Raw genomic sequence first — 15,000 nt, 5'->3', positions numbered from 1 at the left:
AAACATGTGCTTTGGTGGTATTCCAGGGAGAGAGAAGCAAGAGGAAATAACTTTAAAGACACAGATTAGGGTGCAATTCAGAGTTATTTGTTAAATACAGAAGCAACATTTCTCCCTTTTATCATGTATATTTTTTAAGCCATGTTAAGAATTGCTCTTCTAAGAAAAACAAGGTAAATGACTCGAGATGACACCCAGAAATGCAACAGACTGTCCACAGGGCCCGTCTGAGGGGACACTCTCCCCATCAGAGCCTATACAGTGCACCCGTTCGTAGATGGCAGGTGTCCATCCTCAGCCTGGCCTAGGAAAGAGGGGCTGGGCAGCAGCGTTGTCATGAGCTCTGGCTTTTTTCTTTTAAGGGTAAACAGCAGGCCGGACTCCATGAGGATGGTCTGTCTGCGGTGTTTGTGCCTTTACACACCTGCTTCCACTTAACTTGGAAGAAAAGCTGTGACACATCTATGAGTTTCCTTATATAGCTCTTAAAAATGAGGATAGTATAAATGTGCTGGCATGGAAAGATGCCCAAGGTGTGTGCTACTGTGAAAAAAGGAAAACAAAACCACATGTTGCAGTATCATGTGCCAAGTGTTAGTCTTTTTTAAAAAAACACAACTTACGCACTCATATATACACACAAATCAGGAGAGTTGAAGACTTTGCTTTTCTTCTACTTCCTTTTAGTATTTTATTTTTTTAAGTGCACATTTTCCTTCTTTAATAGAACCAACCCTAATTGCTTGAGAGGAAAAGTGTAGCTCTTTGTCACCTTTTGTGTGCTCTGCATCCCTGTTTTATTATTTCATATGCTTGATAACTTTGAAAAGAATGAAACTACTTTGCTTGGGGGTCTACCCTTTAACACCATATGGTGAAGAGTGGGTGCCTGGGACTTGGAGACCATCTCAAAAATGTTTCTATAAGGAACCACTGGCCAAGCTTCTGATCCCATCTCTCATTATTAGAGATAACAAAAATCTCATTTATCTATTGATATTTGTCCTGCTCTTTCCAACTTAACTCGAAAAACTTACTTCATTCTGGACTGTGCCCTTTAAGGAGAGGGTAGCAGAGGGTAGGAAGCCCAAATTACCCAAGACTTCCTGAAAAAAGAAACTCATTTTTTTGAGTGTGTGAAAAATGATGTAAAACTTTATTGGAAATTTACTTTGCATACATTTAGCAAATGTTCCAAAAACATTAGTTACTTTTTTTTCCTTTATGATAAATATCGAGCATTTGAAAGGGTGCCTATTTAAATAATAGGGTACCCTATTCACAGAGGGAAAATTTTAAAGATACTTTTTCAGTTTCTTGGAATGAGATTGCTGCTCCTCCAGTTAAAGCCAACCATCATATCACTTTCCCCCCTCCCTAAAATAAGAGGAAGTTGCTGTGGAATAAGGATGTACATTCAGATAGTTAGTAACTGACATTTTTATCGAAAATATGAGGCAGTATGATACTGAATCCGTTTTCCCATAAAATTAATGAACATTGCTATATTCTGTCCACAAGAAAATAAAGTTTTTAAAGTTGTATCACATGAAATTATCATTTTCATAGGTAAGAAATACCTGAACATGAGCAATTCCATATGGTTCAACTTACTGTATGTAAAGTATTCACTTGGAAAAAAGAACGATTTGGCATCTGACTTTTTCCAGGACATTTGATTGTTTCCTCCTAGGGCCCTAGACATATACCAAATGCATTTCTCTAGTGTGTGTTACAACAAGAAACTAAAAACTGTGCCTTCTTTGTGTATATAATCTACTTAGGGAAATAAGGTTCACATACATACCAGTGGACCTATTATATTTATCATAATAAATCATATTAAAACTATTAATCATAATAAATAGCATTAAATGCTATTTACCACACACTGTCCTAAGTATTTGTCTCATTTTAACCTTATATAAACCCACTAAAGAATATTAAAGAAAAGCTAAAAGCAAACCAAGTTAACTCCCACTGCCATGGGGTTAGTACTGACCCGGAGTGACCATGTAGGACAAGTGTCACAGGCTCGAAGGCTTTGTGAAATCAAGCTGCCACATCTTTCTCCCATGGAGTGGTGGTAGGTTCAAACCACTGATCTTTTGACCATCAGCCAACAGCTTTTACTCACAGTGCCCCCAGTAGGATACTGTTCTATTCAATTGTTGAATAAGTGTTCTATTCAATTTATAGGTAGCTCTGGTGGCTTAGAAGTAAGGAGTTGCCCTGCCAACCCAAAGGCATGTGTGGTTCAAATTCACTAGTTTTTCTGCAGAACAAAGATGGACAGTCTTCTCCCATGCAATGTACTGCCTCTTAAAACGTGCAGGAGCATCAGCTATAAATCAGTTCCAACTTGACAGTCCATAACAACAGCAAGACTCAGAAAGTTGAGAAGGGCTCAGAGAGAAGCACTGGTGGTGCCATGGTTAAAACATTTGATTGAATATCAAAAGGCTGACAGTTCAAACCCACCAGCCACTTCTAGGATTTAAATGCCTGACTTGAAGCTGTATAAAGAGATTAGGTGCAAAAATAGTGTTGCCTACCTACCATGAAGGTTTGCACAACCTTTCACCCTCAAATCTCCAGCAGTAAGAGAGTGGCAAGAGTCTCATGGAGGGCACACGGGCATGGTTAATGCCCCAGCAACCTTGGCTTGGAATAGACAGGCTTTTAGGCAAATCAGGTGACTTCTTAAAAACAAACCCCTGGCTAAGGGCAGACAGTTGTATTAAGGAGAGCTCGTGTAGGACGTGTGTGTATCTTTGGTATCGTCCAGTTCTGACTGGCTGTCACTTTGCACACAGACTGATCCCCATTCTCTCTGCTCCCCATGGAGCCTTCTGTGCAGAGCAAACCTATTGATTAGCACTAACCCACGAGGTTTTAGCATCTCGATCCCTGCTGTTCTCATTATTCCTTTTTTTCCTTACATGGAGAATGTAAAAGTTCTGGCTGACAAATAACATTAACCAAGAGTTGGATGAGTTTTGGCCTTCATAGAGCAGAAAGGCATGCTTCCATGTTTAAGTCCTGTTTTGTTGTGATTCTCCTGGGTTCCAGGGTGCCATAATTATTTAAATTGAACCAAAGACACAAGAAAGAGCATAGTACATAATAATAAGAATGCCACCTCATGACAGCTTTTTAAACACAAATGTACACTCACACTATAAACATGCAATCATTTTTGCTGGCTTATTAGACCAGTCGTCTCTGTGAGTCTGTCGTTACCTTACAGTTTCACTAAGAAAACAAGTGGCCCAGGTGTCTGGATCTCCCAGCCTCCACGCCATGCAATAGCCCCCTTTATGTGGGGCACTGTCTTATAAACTCTGTAAGACTATCATCTAAAGAAAAGAAGCATTTTTTTTATCTCCTTCCTCACCAGACTCATACCTGCTTGGAATCACTATTCTAGACCAATTGTTGTATACTAAAATAAGAGTTGTGAAATGGCTCCAAGTACTTCATGTATTCACCTATCCCAAGTGTTTCCCAGCTCTGAAATAAATGGTGAAAATAACACAGTTAGCCTTTAACTATAATTACCTCTGTTATAATTATTGTTCTGATTTTCAAGTTTTTTAATTGTGTTTCATTCATGTACATTGTGTTCTGTGCAGTCTTTCATTTACATTGTATTTCATACAATTATTCATGTTTATTATATTTTATAAAATTAATTATTATTGATCTATGCTTATAGACTCTCCATTGAATCTTTCCTCTTTATTCCCCAACCCACCTCTGCCCACCAAACTCTGCTGTCCTGGTCATTTCTTCCCTTCTTCATTTTCTACCCTTTTCACACCACCTTTTGTACATTTACATACATCTTACTAGTTATTCCTTCTATTTTCACAATAATTATGCACTATTCCTTGGGCTTATGGAGTCATTTCACTCAGCCTTGTGCTCTCTGGACTTTCCTGTGTTATGTAGTATTTTGGAAAATCGTTCTTTAGTGCTGTGTAATTTTCCCTTGAGTGAATGTACCACAGTTTAATCCATTTGTATCACAGCTTAATCCATTTGTTTATTGATGAGCATTTGGGCTGTTTCCATTTTCTTGGTTTTGTGAATGTTATGAACATAGCTGTAGATATCCCCATTCGTGTCTCAGCTCTCATTCCCTTGGGGTATATTCGTAGGCAGTGGGATAGTTGGGTCATATGGAATTTCTGCATTCAGCTTTTTGAGGAAATACTAAATTGCCTCCAGGTGTGGTTGTACCATTTTACAATCCCACTAGCAGTGCATGAGAGTGCCAATCTCTCCACATTCTCTCCAACACTTACTGTTTGCTGGTCAGTTAAACTTTGCTACTGGAATGAGATATCTTACTGTTTTGATTTGCATCTCTCTGATTGCCAGTGATTTTGAACATTTCTTCATGTGTCAATTGACCATCCAAATATTTTCCTTTAAGAATAGCTTTTTCATGTATTTTGCCTATTTTGTTGTTCAGTTATTAGGTTTTTTTCTTGTGGAGGTCCTGTAGTATTCTGTAAACTTACATTATGAGACCCTTGTCTGAGATGTCATTGTCACAATTTTTTCACAGTCTGTAGGTTTTTATTCACTCTATTGGAAAAGGTTTTGGTTCATACAGGGGCTTGAGTTTTTAAAGGTCTCATTCATCCGTTTTTATCTTCTCCTGGTTGTGCATTTCTGGCTTTAATTGCAAGCCTATTTATGCTATAGGGACTCTAGTGGCCTTATGGTAAGAAGCAGTGCTGCAATCCCAAATACACATGGTTTGAATTCACCAGTTACTACTCAAGAGGATGGACATTCTCCTGCTATGTGTTTTACTGACTCTGAAAACCCACTGGACGGTTAGCTGTGAGTCGGTTCAGACTCCATGGTACATAATAGCAACGTTTATGCCATAGTTAGGTGTTCTAAGTTTGATCTAATTTTGTCTTTTGTGATCCTTATGGTTTTTAGGTCTGATTACTTTTAAAATCTTGTGTTTGGAGCAATGAAAATTATTGCTGACATAATGCACATTTACAACCAAGCTTCAGTGTAATATGAGCACTTTCAATCAATTTTTCTCTGTCGTTTTGCTTTTCCTTGGGAAATTATCATAGTCTTGACCCTTCTTAACTATTCATCTTGTGTTGGCTATCCAAATATATTCAGTAATGCTCTTTCTGAATATTTGCCAATCGTGGTAATTACAGCCAAGCCAGAATATTGAATTGTGATGTCTGTTTCCTAGAGAATGTGATGGTATTCCCCAAAGTAATATGCTCAGTGTCTACAGAGGCTCTATTTTTGATTGTTCCAGTAAAGGTGTTTTTATGAATTGAGGGTGATTTTACTGGTTGGTGTCATTCTTGTGGGATATTTATGCAAACTTACATAGACATTTTATACTGTCTCTAGTCTTGTTTACTAGATATTTGTGTACACTATGAAAAGTTTGGTTTTGTCTGTGTGGGAATTTCATTTTTCTTGTTACACAGATTACTATCTCAAGTCACAAACATGAAATTCCAGTTTAGAGATCCCTCTTTAGGGCCTTAATCTAAGCTGGTGTTCAGTGGGCAGATGCGATGGATTATTTTGCATGCACTGAGATATTTATCTCTGTTTCTTGCATTTGACTTGTGCCTTACACTTTCGTTTTAAATTAAGCTACAGGAGACAGGTTTCAGCTTAGTGGAGAAAGCCTTTTCTGTGACTCATGGCTTCCCAGCCTTGTATTCTTTAGGGTAGAAGTGAATTCCTCATTGCTGAAGGCTCTGGTAAAATTAATTCTAGTTAAGTTTTTTTAAAAGTGTCTTATAAGATCCTATTTGGTAAATTGTACTTTGTGAAGTATAAGCAGTGGTAGTATGTGTGTAGATTTTACTTTCCTGTTTCAGAGATAGGAACTGATAGTGACTGTTTAATGTGTTATGTGGCCATTTCCACAGCAGGTGTAATTCCTGCCCTGTCTCCTACTCTCCAAGCTCTTCTCCCCACCATGTCAAACCAAACCTGGCACATGACAAAACCCTAAAACTAACATGAGATAACCATAGTAAAGAAGACTTGAAGGAGGAAAGTAAGAACTACCTTCCAAAGAAGAAAATGGTGGAACCTGTCAAAGTTCGAGAAATGTCAGTACCTTTCAACATAACCATGGTACTCCTGGATGTTTATACTATAGTGACTGTTAATGTGTGCAGACATGGATGTCTGAACTGTCATAATAGTGGCATCTTGATAATAGAGAGTTGTTCTAAATACAGATTAAAAAATAGAAAAATAAAAAAATAGAAAAATATTTTAATAAATCCTAGTCCACCCATCCAATGATGCATCCTCCTGCCATGGAGTTGGTTCTGACTCATGACACCCCCTCCCCCTAGTTTCAAGTTATATGTTGCATTAGGAGAACACCTACCCGTCTTTCTCCAACTGAGTGACTGGTGCATTTGAACCACTGAAAAGATTTGGCTTTGGGATTAGCAGTGCATCTTCGTGCTACACCACCAGAGTATTAGTATAGCTAGTATAAATTTAAAAAAACTAGCATGAAAAGGTGTTCACAAGACAGTAAATGACTTGAATGCTTGAAAAACACTATTTGAAAAAGAAAATGCCTCCCCACATATTACCAGTTATCTACACATTAGGCATACTCCATAGTTTTAATAATGTTCATCTTTAAGAGGATTTCTTTTCCTTTATCCCATCTGTAGTCTCTCTGTCCTCACCCCTTCTCTTTTGGTAATGAATATCATTTTATTAGCAGAAAAGCATGTGTCCACTCAGTGAAGCAGCACTAACCAGTTGTCACCACCTCACTAATCAAGCCTGGTGGAGACCATGGAGCTCACCGTCTTCTAAGGCTCACTTGCTCATAACCTCATGCCACCAGAACTCACACTGCCACTTGTCTCCTCAGGGAAGGAAAGCCCTCCCGTAAGTGACACTCCCGATGATGGGGACGAGCCTATGCCTGCCCCTGAAGACCTGTCCACCACTTCAGGAGCACAGCAGAATGCAAAGAACGAGAGAGGCATGGGTAAGTCAGCTGACCTGGTATCTATCCTTTCTGCAGGCTGTCGCATGCTTCCCTCCTGTGAATCCTGTGTTTCTGCATCCTTCAAAAGAGTGACTCGGTGTGGTGTTGTTTTCCCTCAAAATCATTTTAAGGGAAAATGGTATAAAGTTCAGCAGACTGGTACCTTTTGTCTGAGAGAGGACAGACACTCACAGTTCAATATGACCAAGAACACACCTGGCCCGCAGGTGGAGCTGGGGAGCGCTTGCTGCCACAGTGCTTGCTACATGTGGGCACCAGCACAACGTCATTTCCCTTGCAGGAATAGAAACCTTACGGATTGAAGGTAGCGAGAACGTAGCATTTTATATGTGATGGCTGTAGACCTATCTTCAAGGCACGAGGTCTGTATCTGACCAGTTTATGTTATTCCTCTAAGCAGTATGAGTATTATTGAATTCTCACATTTAAATCTTAGAAATGTTTTAATCTAAAGAAAATCTAGGTGCTATATCTTGTGAACCTTCTGTATCCTTTTAATAAAAGGAGTGGGCATAGAGCAGCAGCGGTCTCTTCATGGTTGACTTCTACATGCTACCCTTGATACTTAGACAACTCAGTCTGCCCCACTTTATTACAAGAAAACAGGGCCAGAGAAGTTCAGTGAACTAAGGTCAGATAGCAGAGTCAAAATGAGAATCACCATTTTCTGACTCAAAGAGCAGTTTTTGTTCCATTATACCACATTTTCATGAGCTGATGAGTCAACAGTTCCTTGGAATATCTCTTTCCTTTTTTTTTTTTTTAACCATAGAATATTATGAAGAAAATCATGAGGTAGAAATAAGGCAAACTGGGTCATAAGTGATCAGAACCATGAACTCCCCCCTCCCAGCCAGAGATGGCAAGTATATGTCATGTGTCAAGTTCTTAGGGTTAAAGATATCACTATCTCCCTGTAAGGCATCATGCTGCAGTAATACACATTTTCCTTCAGTGTTTTCACATGTCTTACCATGTTGCCTTTGAGTATTGTGTGTGTGTAGTGTGTGTGTGTGTGTGTGTGTGTGTGTGTGTGTGTGTGTGAGTGAGAGAGAGAGAGGAGAAGAGGTAGTGTTATTATATGCCCTTGAGTTGATTACAACTCATAGCAACCCTGTGAAGAGTGAATTTGAACCTTGCCCAATCCTGTGCCATCCTTTTCACCTGTGATATATTAGAGCCTGTTATTATAGTCAGTATGTCAATCTATCTTCTTGAGGATTTTCCTCTCTTACACTGACCCTCCACCTTTCCAACCAAGCACGATATCCTTTTCCATGTACCAGCCTTTCCTAACAACAGGTCCAAAGTATGTAAGATGAAGCTTCACTGTCCTTGCCTCCAAGGAGCATTCTGGTTTCACTTCTCAAAGACATATTTTTCTTTGGCAGTCTATGAGTTATTCAGTACTTTTCTCCAACACTATAACTCAAAGGCATCAATTATTCTTCTAAACAAAGTTTCTTCCTGTTAATTCTGTCTTCTTTAGTCATTACCCAACTTACAACTTCATAGCAAGTAATTAAAAAGACCATGGCTTGGATCAGGTGTACCTTGGTCTTTAAACTGACATTATTGCTTTTCAACACTTCGGAGAGGGCAGTGACAGTAGATTTTTCCTAATGCAACATGTCTTTTGATAGCTTGATTGCTGAAACCAATGGTGTTGATTGTGAATCCGTGTAAGATGAAACCTTTGAAAATCTCAGCCTTGTGTCTATTTGTCTATGTGCATGAAGTGTGGGACTCAGAAAGCAGAAGAAAAAAGTAGGATTGGTATGTATTCATAAGCCATTCAGTCAGCCCAGCACCCAAAAATTGGAGATGGGCTGTAGGGCCATTGGGGAGAAACCTGGTGATCTCTCCCTGAAACGGCTATGGCACATGAATCCATCATTACTATATGAGTGTCTTTTAGAGAACTGAAAATAAGGCTAATTCCTGGAAAAGAAGAGATAGTTCACTTTAATAGTAGATCCATCATCTTTGTAAATGTCTAGAAGCATTGCCCTGGATAATCGTCACACTCCTGCTAACTGGCACATGATATGAGATCACCAGCACCTTCTAGAATGGTTCCCAGATGGTTCTGTGTGTGCAGATGGTGTTCTAGGCCCTGCGTTTACCCAGTGGAGACATCATTTGGGGATGAAGTTGGTTTCTTCTAGTGTTTTCTTATCATGTATAGCATTATATTCTCTTTGTTCTTCCAGGTTAAATTTTGCAACATAGGAATTTCAGAATTGATAAATTTATAAATTTTCCTTGCCTAGAAATCATGAGAAACATAGGAGGAGGTCTAGAGGTTGGGTGGTGAGATGTCCTAAACGGGATAGAAGCCACGTGGTGTGAAGACAGCCTGGAAAGAAGATGGATTTTGAGGACAGAGGGCCAGGTCACCTCTCCCTCCCACACTGGCCAGTGCCCTCTGGGCCAGGGTCTTACTTCCTACAGCATCAGTGAATATATGTAAATTTTCAAGTGTCAAGGAATAAGGCTCAGTGAAGACCGTAGTCCTTATTTGGTCTCTATTTTCTCTTAGGTAAGAATGAGAAGGAACAAGGATTTAGAGTAGAGCATGAGATACTTAAAGGAGATGCCAAGGAGAACTTTCTGGTAATGAGGCATTTAGTCCTCAGAATGTTCTGTTTCATGAGATTATAGCAGCTGCTTCTGAAGTAGTGTTTTTACCAATGAGAACAATCTCATCTTTCTGAAGTGGTTGTGTATGAAACTAGTCAACGTAGAAGAAGTACGTCATGACCACCGAAGGGCAAGCTCAGTTTTACCCAATAAACTGTAGTACTCATCTCAGAAAGGTGGGAAATAGATGAAGATTTATTCAGAAAGCTTTTGACTAGGAGATCTTAAAAGGGTTTCATTCGGGAATTACACCAGGATTGCTGTAAAGCAGATAAGAAGTTTGCATGAAAAATTAAAGCCACTTGTTTTGGGGTTTTTTTGGTTTGTTCATTAATCCTTACAGTTCCTCTTTTTGTTTTGAAGTTTTGCTAAGTCACTAATTAGTTAGTTCATCCTTGATACGTAAATGTCTCTGTGTTAACACCAGAATCCTGGTGACAACACAGATCTAGCAACAGGTTCCCAGCTCTGGGAGTGCAGAGATGGGCTGACTCCGGACATGAGCCCACGGTTTGCACTGAAGGACCAGCATGTAAACGCCTGGGTGGCGGAACAGAGATGGAGAGGGAGGGGGGAGAGGGGGGGATGAGGGTGTAGGACAAGGGCCAAAGGCACAGCCCTGTGACAGATCAGTGCCTCTATGGACAACTTATTTAGCGTCATGGAAATTTGCCCTCACTTAGAAACAGTTCAGTCAGCCCCCACCCACAGCACTGTGTCCATCACTTTACTGCATGTGCAGTGTTTAAATCACTGGAAAGGCTTCCAGCCTTCTCCTGTCCTACAGTAAAGCTAAACAAGATCCTAGGTGCCGACTCTCATTTACCAGATCCAATGCAAAGACAAATACAGGAAATTATTTCACCTGTAACCCAGGAATGCCTGTAAAGTGAAAAAACAAAGTCTGAGAGGCATAAGCATAGCAATGCTAAATTAAATTATTTTCGTATGCTTGCAGGGGATAGTGAATTGGCAGAACTGATGCTATTCTGTAGCAGTTACTCTTAATGTAGAAAGAACTACAGTGATGGGCAGGGGGTTGAATATAGGAAGCTTTTCTGTACTGTAACATACCAATATATTCTTTACTAGCAGCCTAGTGCGTAATGAACAGTGTTACCAGTGCAAAGGCACCAACTGCTCTGCAGGATAAAGATGACAGTCTCGTCTCATGCAGTTTACAGCCTCTGAAAACCTACTGGAGAGTCAGCTGTGTTCCAGCAATGAGTCGTGTTGTGAAATTGTGTTCTAGGAGCTTTGATGTCCTGCGGGAATAGTGCAGCTAACCCAAAGGTGGTACAAGATTCTTTAGAGAAATCTAAGCAATCTCCTCGTCTGTTTTACTGCCTGGAAAACCCAATGAAGGCAAATGGTTGCACTGTGTCTCTCATTCATTCAACTGGTGCCAGTGCTCACTTTGGTTTCAAAGTTCTAAGTGGGCCGCATTCAGCACCATGGGCCCCCGGAACATAGCCCTGTCCCACAGCTGGGATGAGAGAAGAGGGTCCCCTTGGGAGCTCTAAAGTATTGAAGGTTGTGGGCTTGGTCTTACTGGAGAGAGTGTGGCCAGCCTTGGGGCAGGAGATCCAGGCTGTTATCTAATCAACAGTTAGAGGAAGTTGTTTTTATCTCTGCAGTGCATCTCTTCTGAGCAGATAAGCCCCATTTTTGCTGGGGAACAGAATTATCTATAACATCTGAGCACCAGCCGCAGCTGAGCTCCTATGCTGTGCTCCGGTGTGGAGTGCCCTGGGAAGGGAGCCTCAGCCGCAGCTCTCTGAGCCCCATGGAGCTGGAGCTGGAGCTGTGGGCCTGGGCTCTTCCTGTTCCCCTTTAAAAAAAATAATAATAATAAAATTAAATTTTTTTATTTATTTAAGGAAAATCTGAAAACATGTAATTTGGAACCTTGTTCCCTTTCCTTTATTGACTCTTTGCTCCACTTCATAGTAAAATCATGGTGTCATCAACTTGATATGGCCAATGCATAAAATCCAGCACTATATTCCTTGCACTTCACTCACTGCCCTTTTCTTAGAATGTTTTGGTAACAGTTGGTATCGTCACAAGGAACAACCCACCCAAAATGACCATGGATGTGAAGCCTTTCACAAACCAAAATTTGAGCTACAGAATTTAAAAGCTATATATTTTGCCTACTATTCCTTTCCATTTTTAAACAAAAGGCAGCTATTGCCTTCCCACTTGAGAATAAATTTTATTACCTCTAATCTATATATTTTATTTAAAATCTAGAAATATATCATTAGCTACATTGAAATGAAAATATGTGATTTTGTGTATCAGGTATCATCTTGTACTAGATTTTGGTGTAGACCAGGAAATAGAAGCTTTGGGAAAGTTTCTTAGATAAAAATGAAGCCTGAGGAATGTGTTTGAGGATGTATGCTCTGTGTGTGGTGGTTGTGAAGACTACCGATTATCATATGTAGGAGCATAGTTCATGGGTCATTCTGCTTGCTTTATCTATTCTTTACCAGCTTGTTGACCTTGGCAGGTAACTTAATGGCCTGAGAAGTGAGGACAACTTCTGGCCTGGTGGCTGTAATTATAGCCTCACTCAGGAGCTCCTAGTAGAGTCCAGACCTGAATGCATGGGCATCAGAGGAAGCTGCTTTTAGTATCCCCCATTATTACAGGGACATGCTCAATGTAAGAATATTCTGAGATAACCTGGAGTTGGATTGGCATGTAACATGGTTCCTGTCATCTCATCAGATAGGTGACTTCTAAGAGAAATATGGATACACTGAACCATATAAAAGGTTTAAAATCAATGATAGCTAGACTAGCACTGCCCAGGGACCCTGGAAACACTACTTACTTACTTCCCAGCTGCTGGTGGTGCTGGGGTACAGAGAGGATCTCAGCCTGGGTCCTCATGGACACGGGTATGGGAGAAGCAGTTTACATTGGTGAGTGGTGGTAGTTCTACCCAAAGAGATGGAGCCCAGGCAGCCTGTTCTGGGCAGTGAAGAACAGTGTTAGGGAAGGAAATCTTCAGAATGTCATGATCTGTGTGTCACACAGATCACTCTGTTGAGAGTCAAACAGAAGAGATTAATGAGGTCTTCAGTCTAGAACTATGTGGACCTGAGCCAGGGGACCCTAGTGGGGTAGGATATGAGGCAGGTGAGAAAGGCTTTCTGCCATGATGTCCAGCCCTGTACTTGTATGGTACGTGACCTAGATGGCTGCAGCTTTTACCTTGAGGCTGAGACAACAGTGGTTCTGTTTAACAAAATAGAAAATGTGCGAAGAGTTGGGCTTAACTTCAGGTATGTTGTTGTTTTGTTGTGTTATTTTCCTTGTGGCAGCATATCCTACTAATTGTGTATAAAGGACCCAGCTCTGATGTGCTCATTGTTGGATCCTTAGAACTGGGGAATCCCCCTGTGTGTAGTCTGACTCAACCCTGTGCTGTTGAGGCACAACTGCCTTATAGCTGACCATGAGTTTCTAGGGCTGTAAATTGCATAGGAGGAGATGGCCATCATTGTTCCATAGAGCCACTGGTGGATTTGAACTACCTGAGATGCGTGGCTTTGGGTTAGCAATATAACTATCCTTATACCAGACACCACCAGTGTGTTAGTGTCCTGTAGGTGATCACTGAATGGATGGAGCAGGGAAGGGATGGGGTCCTGCCTTCTGCTTCTGAGAGAGACTAGGAGAAATGGAGTATTTAGGACAGTAGGGAGAACTTCAAATTATGCGTAAGAAATGTAAGGGCAAATCTGATGTTCATTGTACTGATTGTTGGTATTGGTGTTTTCGGAAGAGTGGCCGCCATTGCATGAGCCTCTCTCAGTCTTAGCTGTATGTCTTGTCGCCTATTTTACTGTCTTCTGAATGCAGGTAGCACCACCTCACCCAAAGCATGACAACCCAAAATATCCCGCAGATTTCCAGACACCACCAGGTGAGACCCACTGGCTAACATGGCACCACTCAGATTGACAGCTCTCACTCTCTTCCCTTGTGCGTTCCACATGTGCGAGCTTTACACATTCAGAGGGGCAGTCTCGTAACTACTAACTTAAGGGATGTTTTTGTTACAGTCAGTAATGCTGAATAATGTCAAGTGAGAATTGAAAGCAACAGGAATATCTGTAAGAAACTGGAAAAAAGCATGGTGAAAACAAGCTTATCTCACATTTACATTCATATTCCCAGTGTTTACTTCATGTTCACCAAGGTACATGCTATTGTTGAGAAGTTGTGTACTTCCGCAGCAGAAATCTGAATTGCTTTCTTTTTTTTTTTTCTTCTTTTACTTCTTTAAGTTGTCAGAAAAATTTAATTTCAACATTACACTGAACCTAAGCAGTTTATTAAGGCAAGTAATGAAGATTCTTAGACTGAAATTGCTCTCAAAGTAGACCAATAAATAACATTTCATTTGCCAGGAGTTTTGGTTACATTTTTATTTTCTGCTTTGTTTCATCTACTTTGAAAGAATAGGTAGCTCTGTGCATAAAACAACCAATTGATGCTTCACTGGTTTTCCTTCTGAGTTTCTATTTCAGACAGAAGTGGGGAAAAAAGTAGGTATGGCACTTTGGTTGGCACTGCCCTTTTTGGTAAAGACATTTTTTTATTTGGAAACTCTTAAGTATAATCCTCCCCCTAAAACATTTTTTTTTAGAAAACTTTGCCTCATTTGATGTAAAAGTGAAAGACTTAACCATTGCCACTGCCAGAGAGAACATGACTCTGGCTGTGCTGGCCCCACAGGAAGCAGCCTCAGGCTTCTTTGTGGGTCTGGGCAGCCTTCTGCTCTCCTCCAGATAAGCCCAGGGTTCTTCAAGGTCTTCACAGGAACTGGATTTCACAAATTACCACAGAACTGCTCAAACTTCTAAACTCTGTACTTGTTCGGATTTGTGGGATAACAGAAACACATAAGCAACTTTAAAAAAATGACAAAAAAAAAACAACAAAACACCACCAGAAAAACAACTCATGCATTGAGTGAGTGGTAGGTGGTATGCCCAAGCCAGCTAGGACTGGCTGACAGAGCGACACTTAAGGAGTCCGGGAGCCTGTTGGTAGCTCAAAATCTGATGATTGGAAATATTTACACCAAGGAAATTGGCAAATGCTGCAAATTAGGATTGACCTTTAAAAAAAAAAATAGCCAGGCCTGTACATTACTGGCTTTAAATACAGTATTAGCACGCTGTCAGCTGCAATGAAATTTGAAAGAAGTGATAATTTTGTGAGTAGCTGTGTGTGTATGTATGTATGTTATGTGGGTATATGTGTTTTATGACGGA

General features: G+C 40.4%; 1 protein-coding gene across 9 annotated transcripts in view; it reads left to right on the top strand.

The window, feature by feature from the left end:
* Positions 1-15,000, top strand: part of IKZF1 (IKAROS family zinc finger 1 (Ikaros)) — a 90,319-nt gene that overhangs the window by 323 nt on the left and 74,996 nt on the right. For all 9 annotated transcript variants that reach the window (XM_006901592.1, XM_006901591.1, XM_006901599.1 and 6 more), the window contains exon 2: positions 6,917-7,036. In XM_006901592.1, coding sequence (XP_006901654.1) covers positions 6,917-7,036 — 120 coding nt within the window. The remainder of the gene's footprint in view (positions 1-6,916; positions 7,037-15,000) is intronic.

Source organism: Elephantulus edwardii, unplaced genomic scaffold, assembly GCF_000299155.1.
Source record: "Elephantulus edwardii isolate Elephantulus edwardi_28Jun2011 unplaced genomic scaffold, EleEdw1.0 scaffold00337, whole genome shotgun sequence".
NCBI classification, from domain to species: Eukaryota; Metazoa; Chordata; class Mammalia; order Macroscelidea; family Macroscelididae; genus Elephantulus; species Elephantulus edwardii.
Note: the sequence above shows the minus strand (reverse complement) of the source record. Positions and strands in the feature narration are given on the sequence as shown.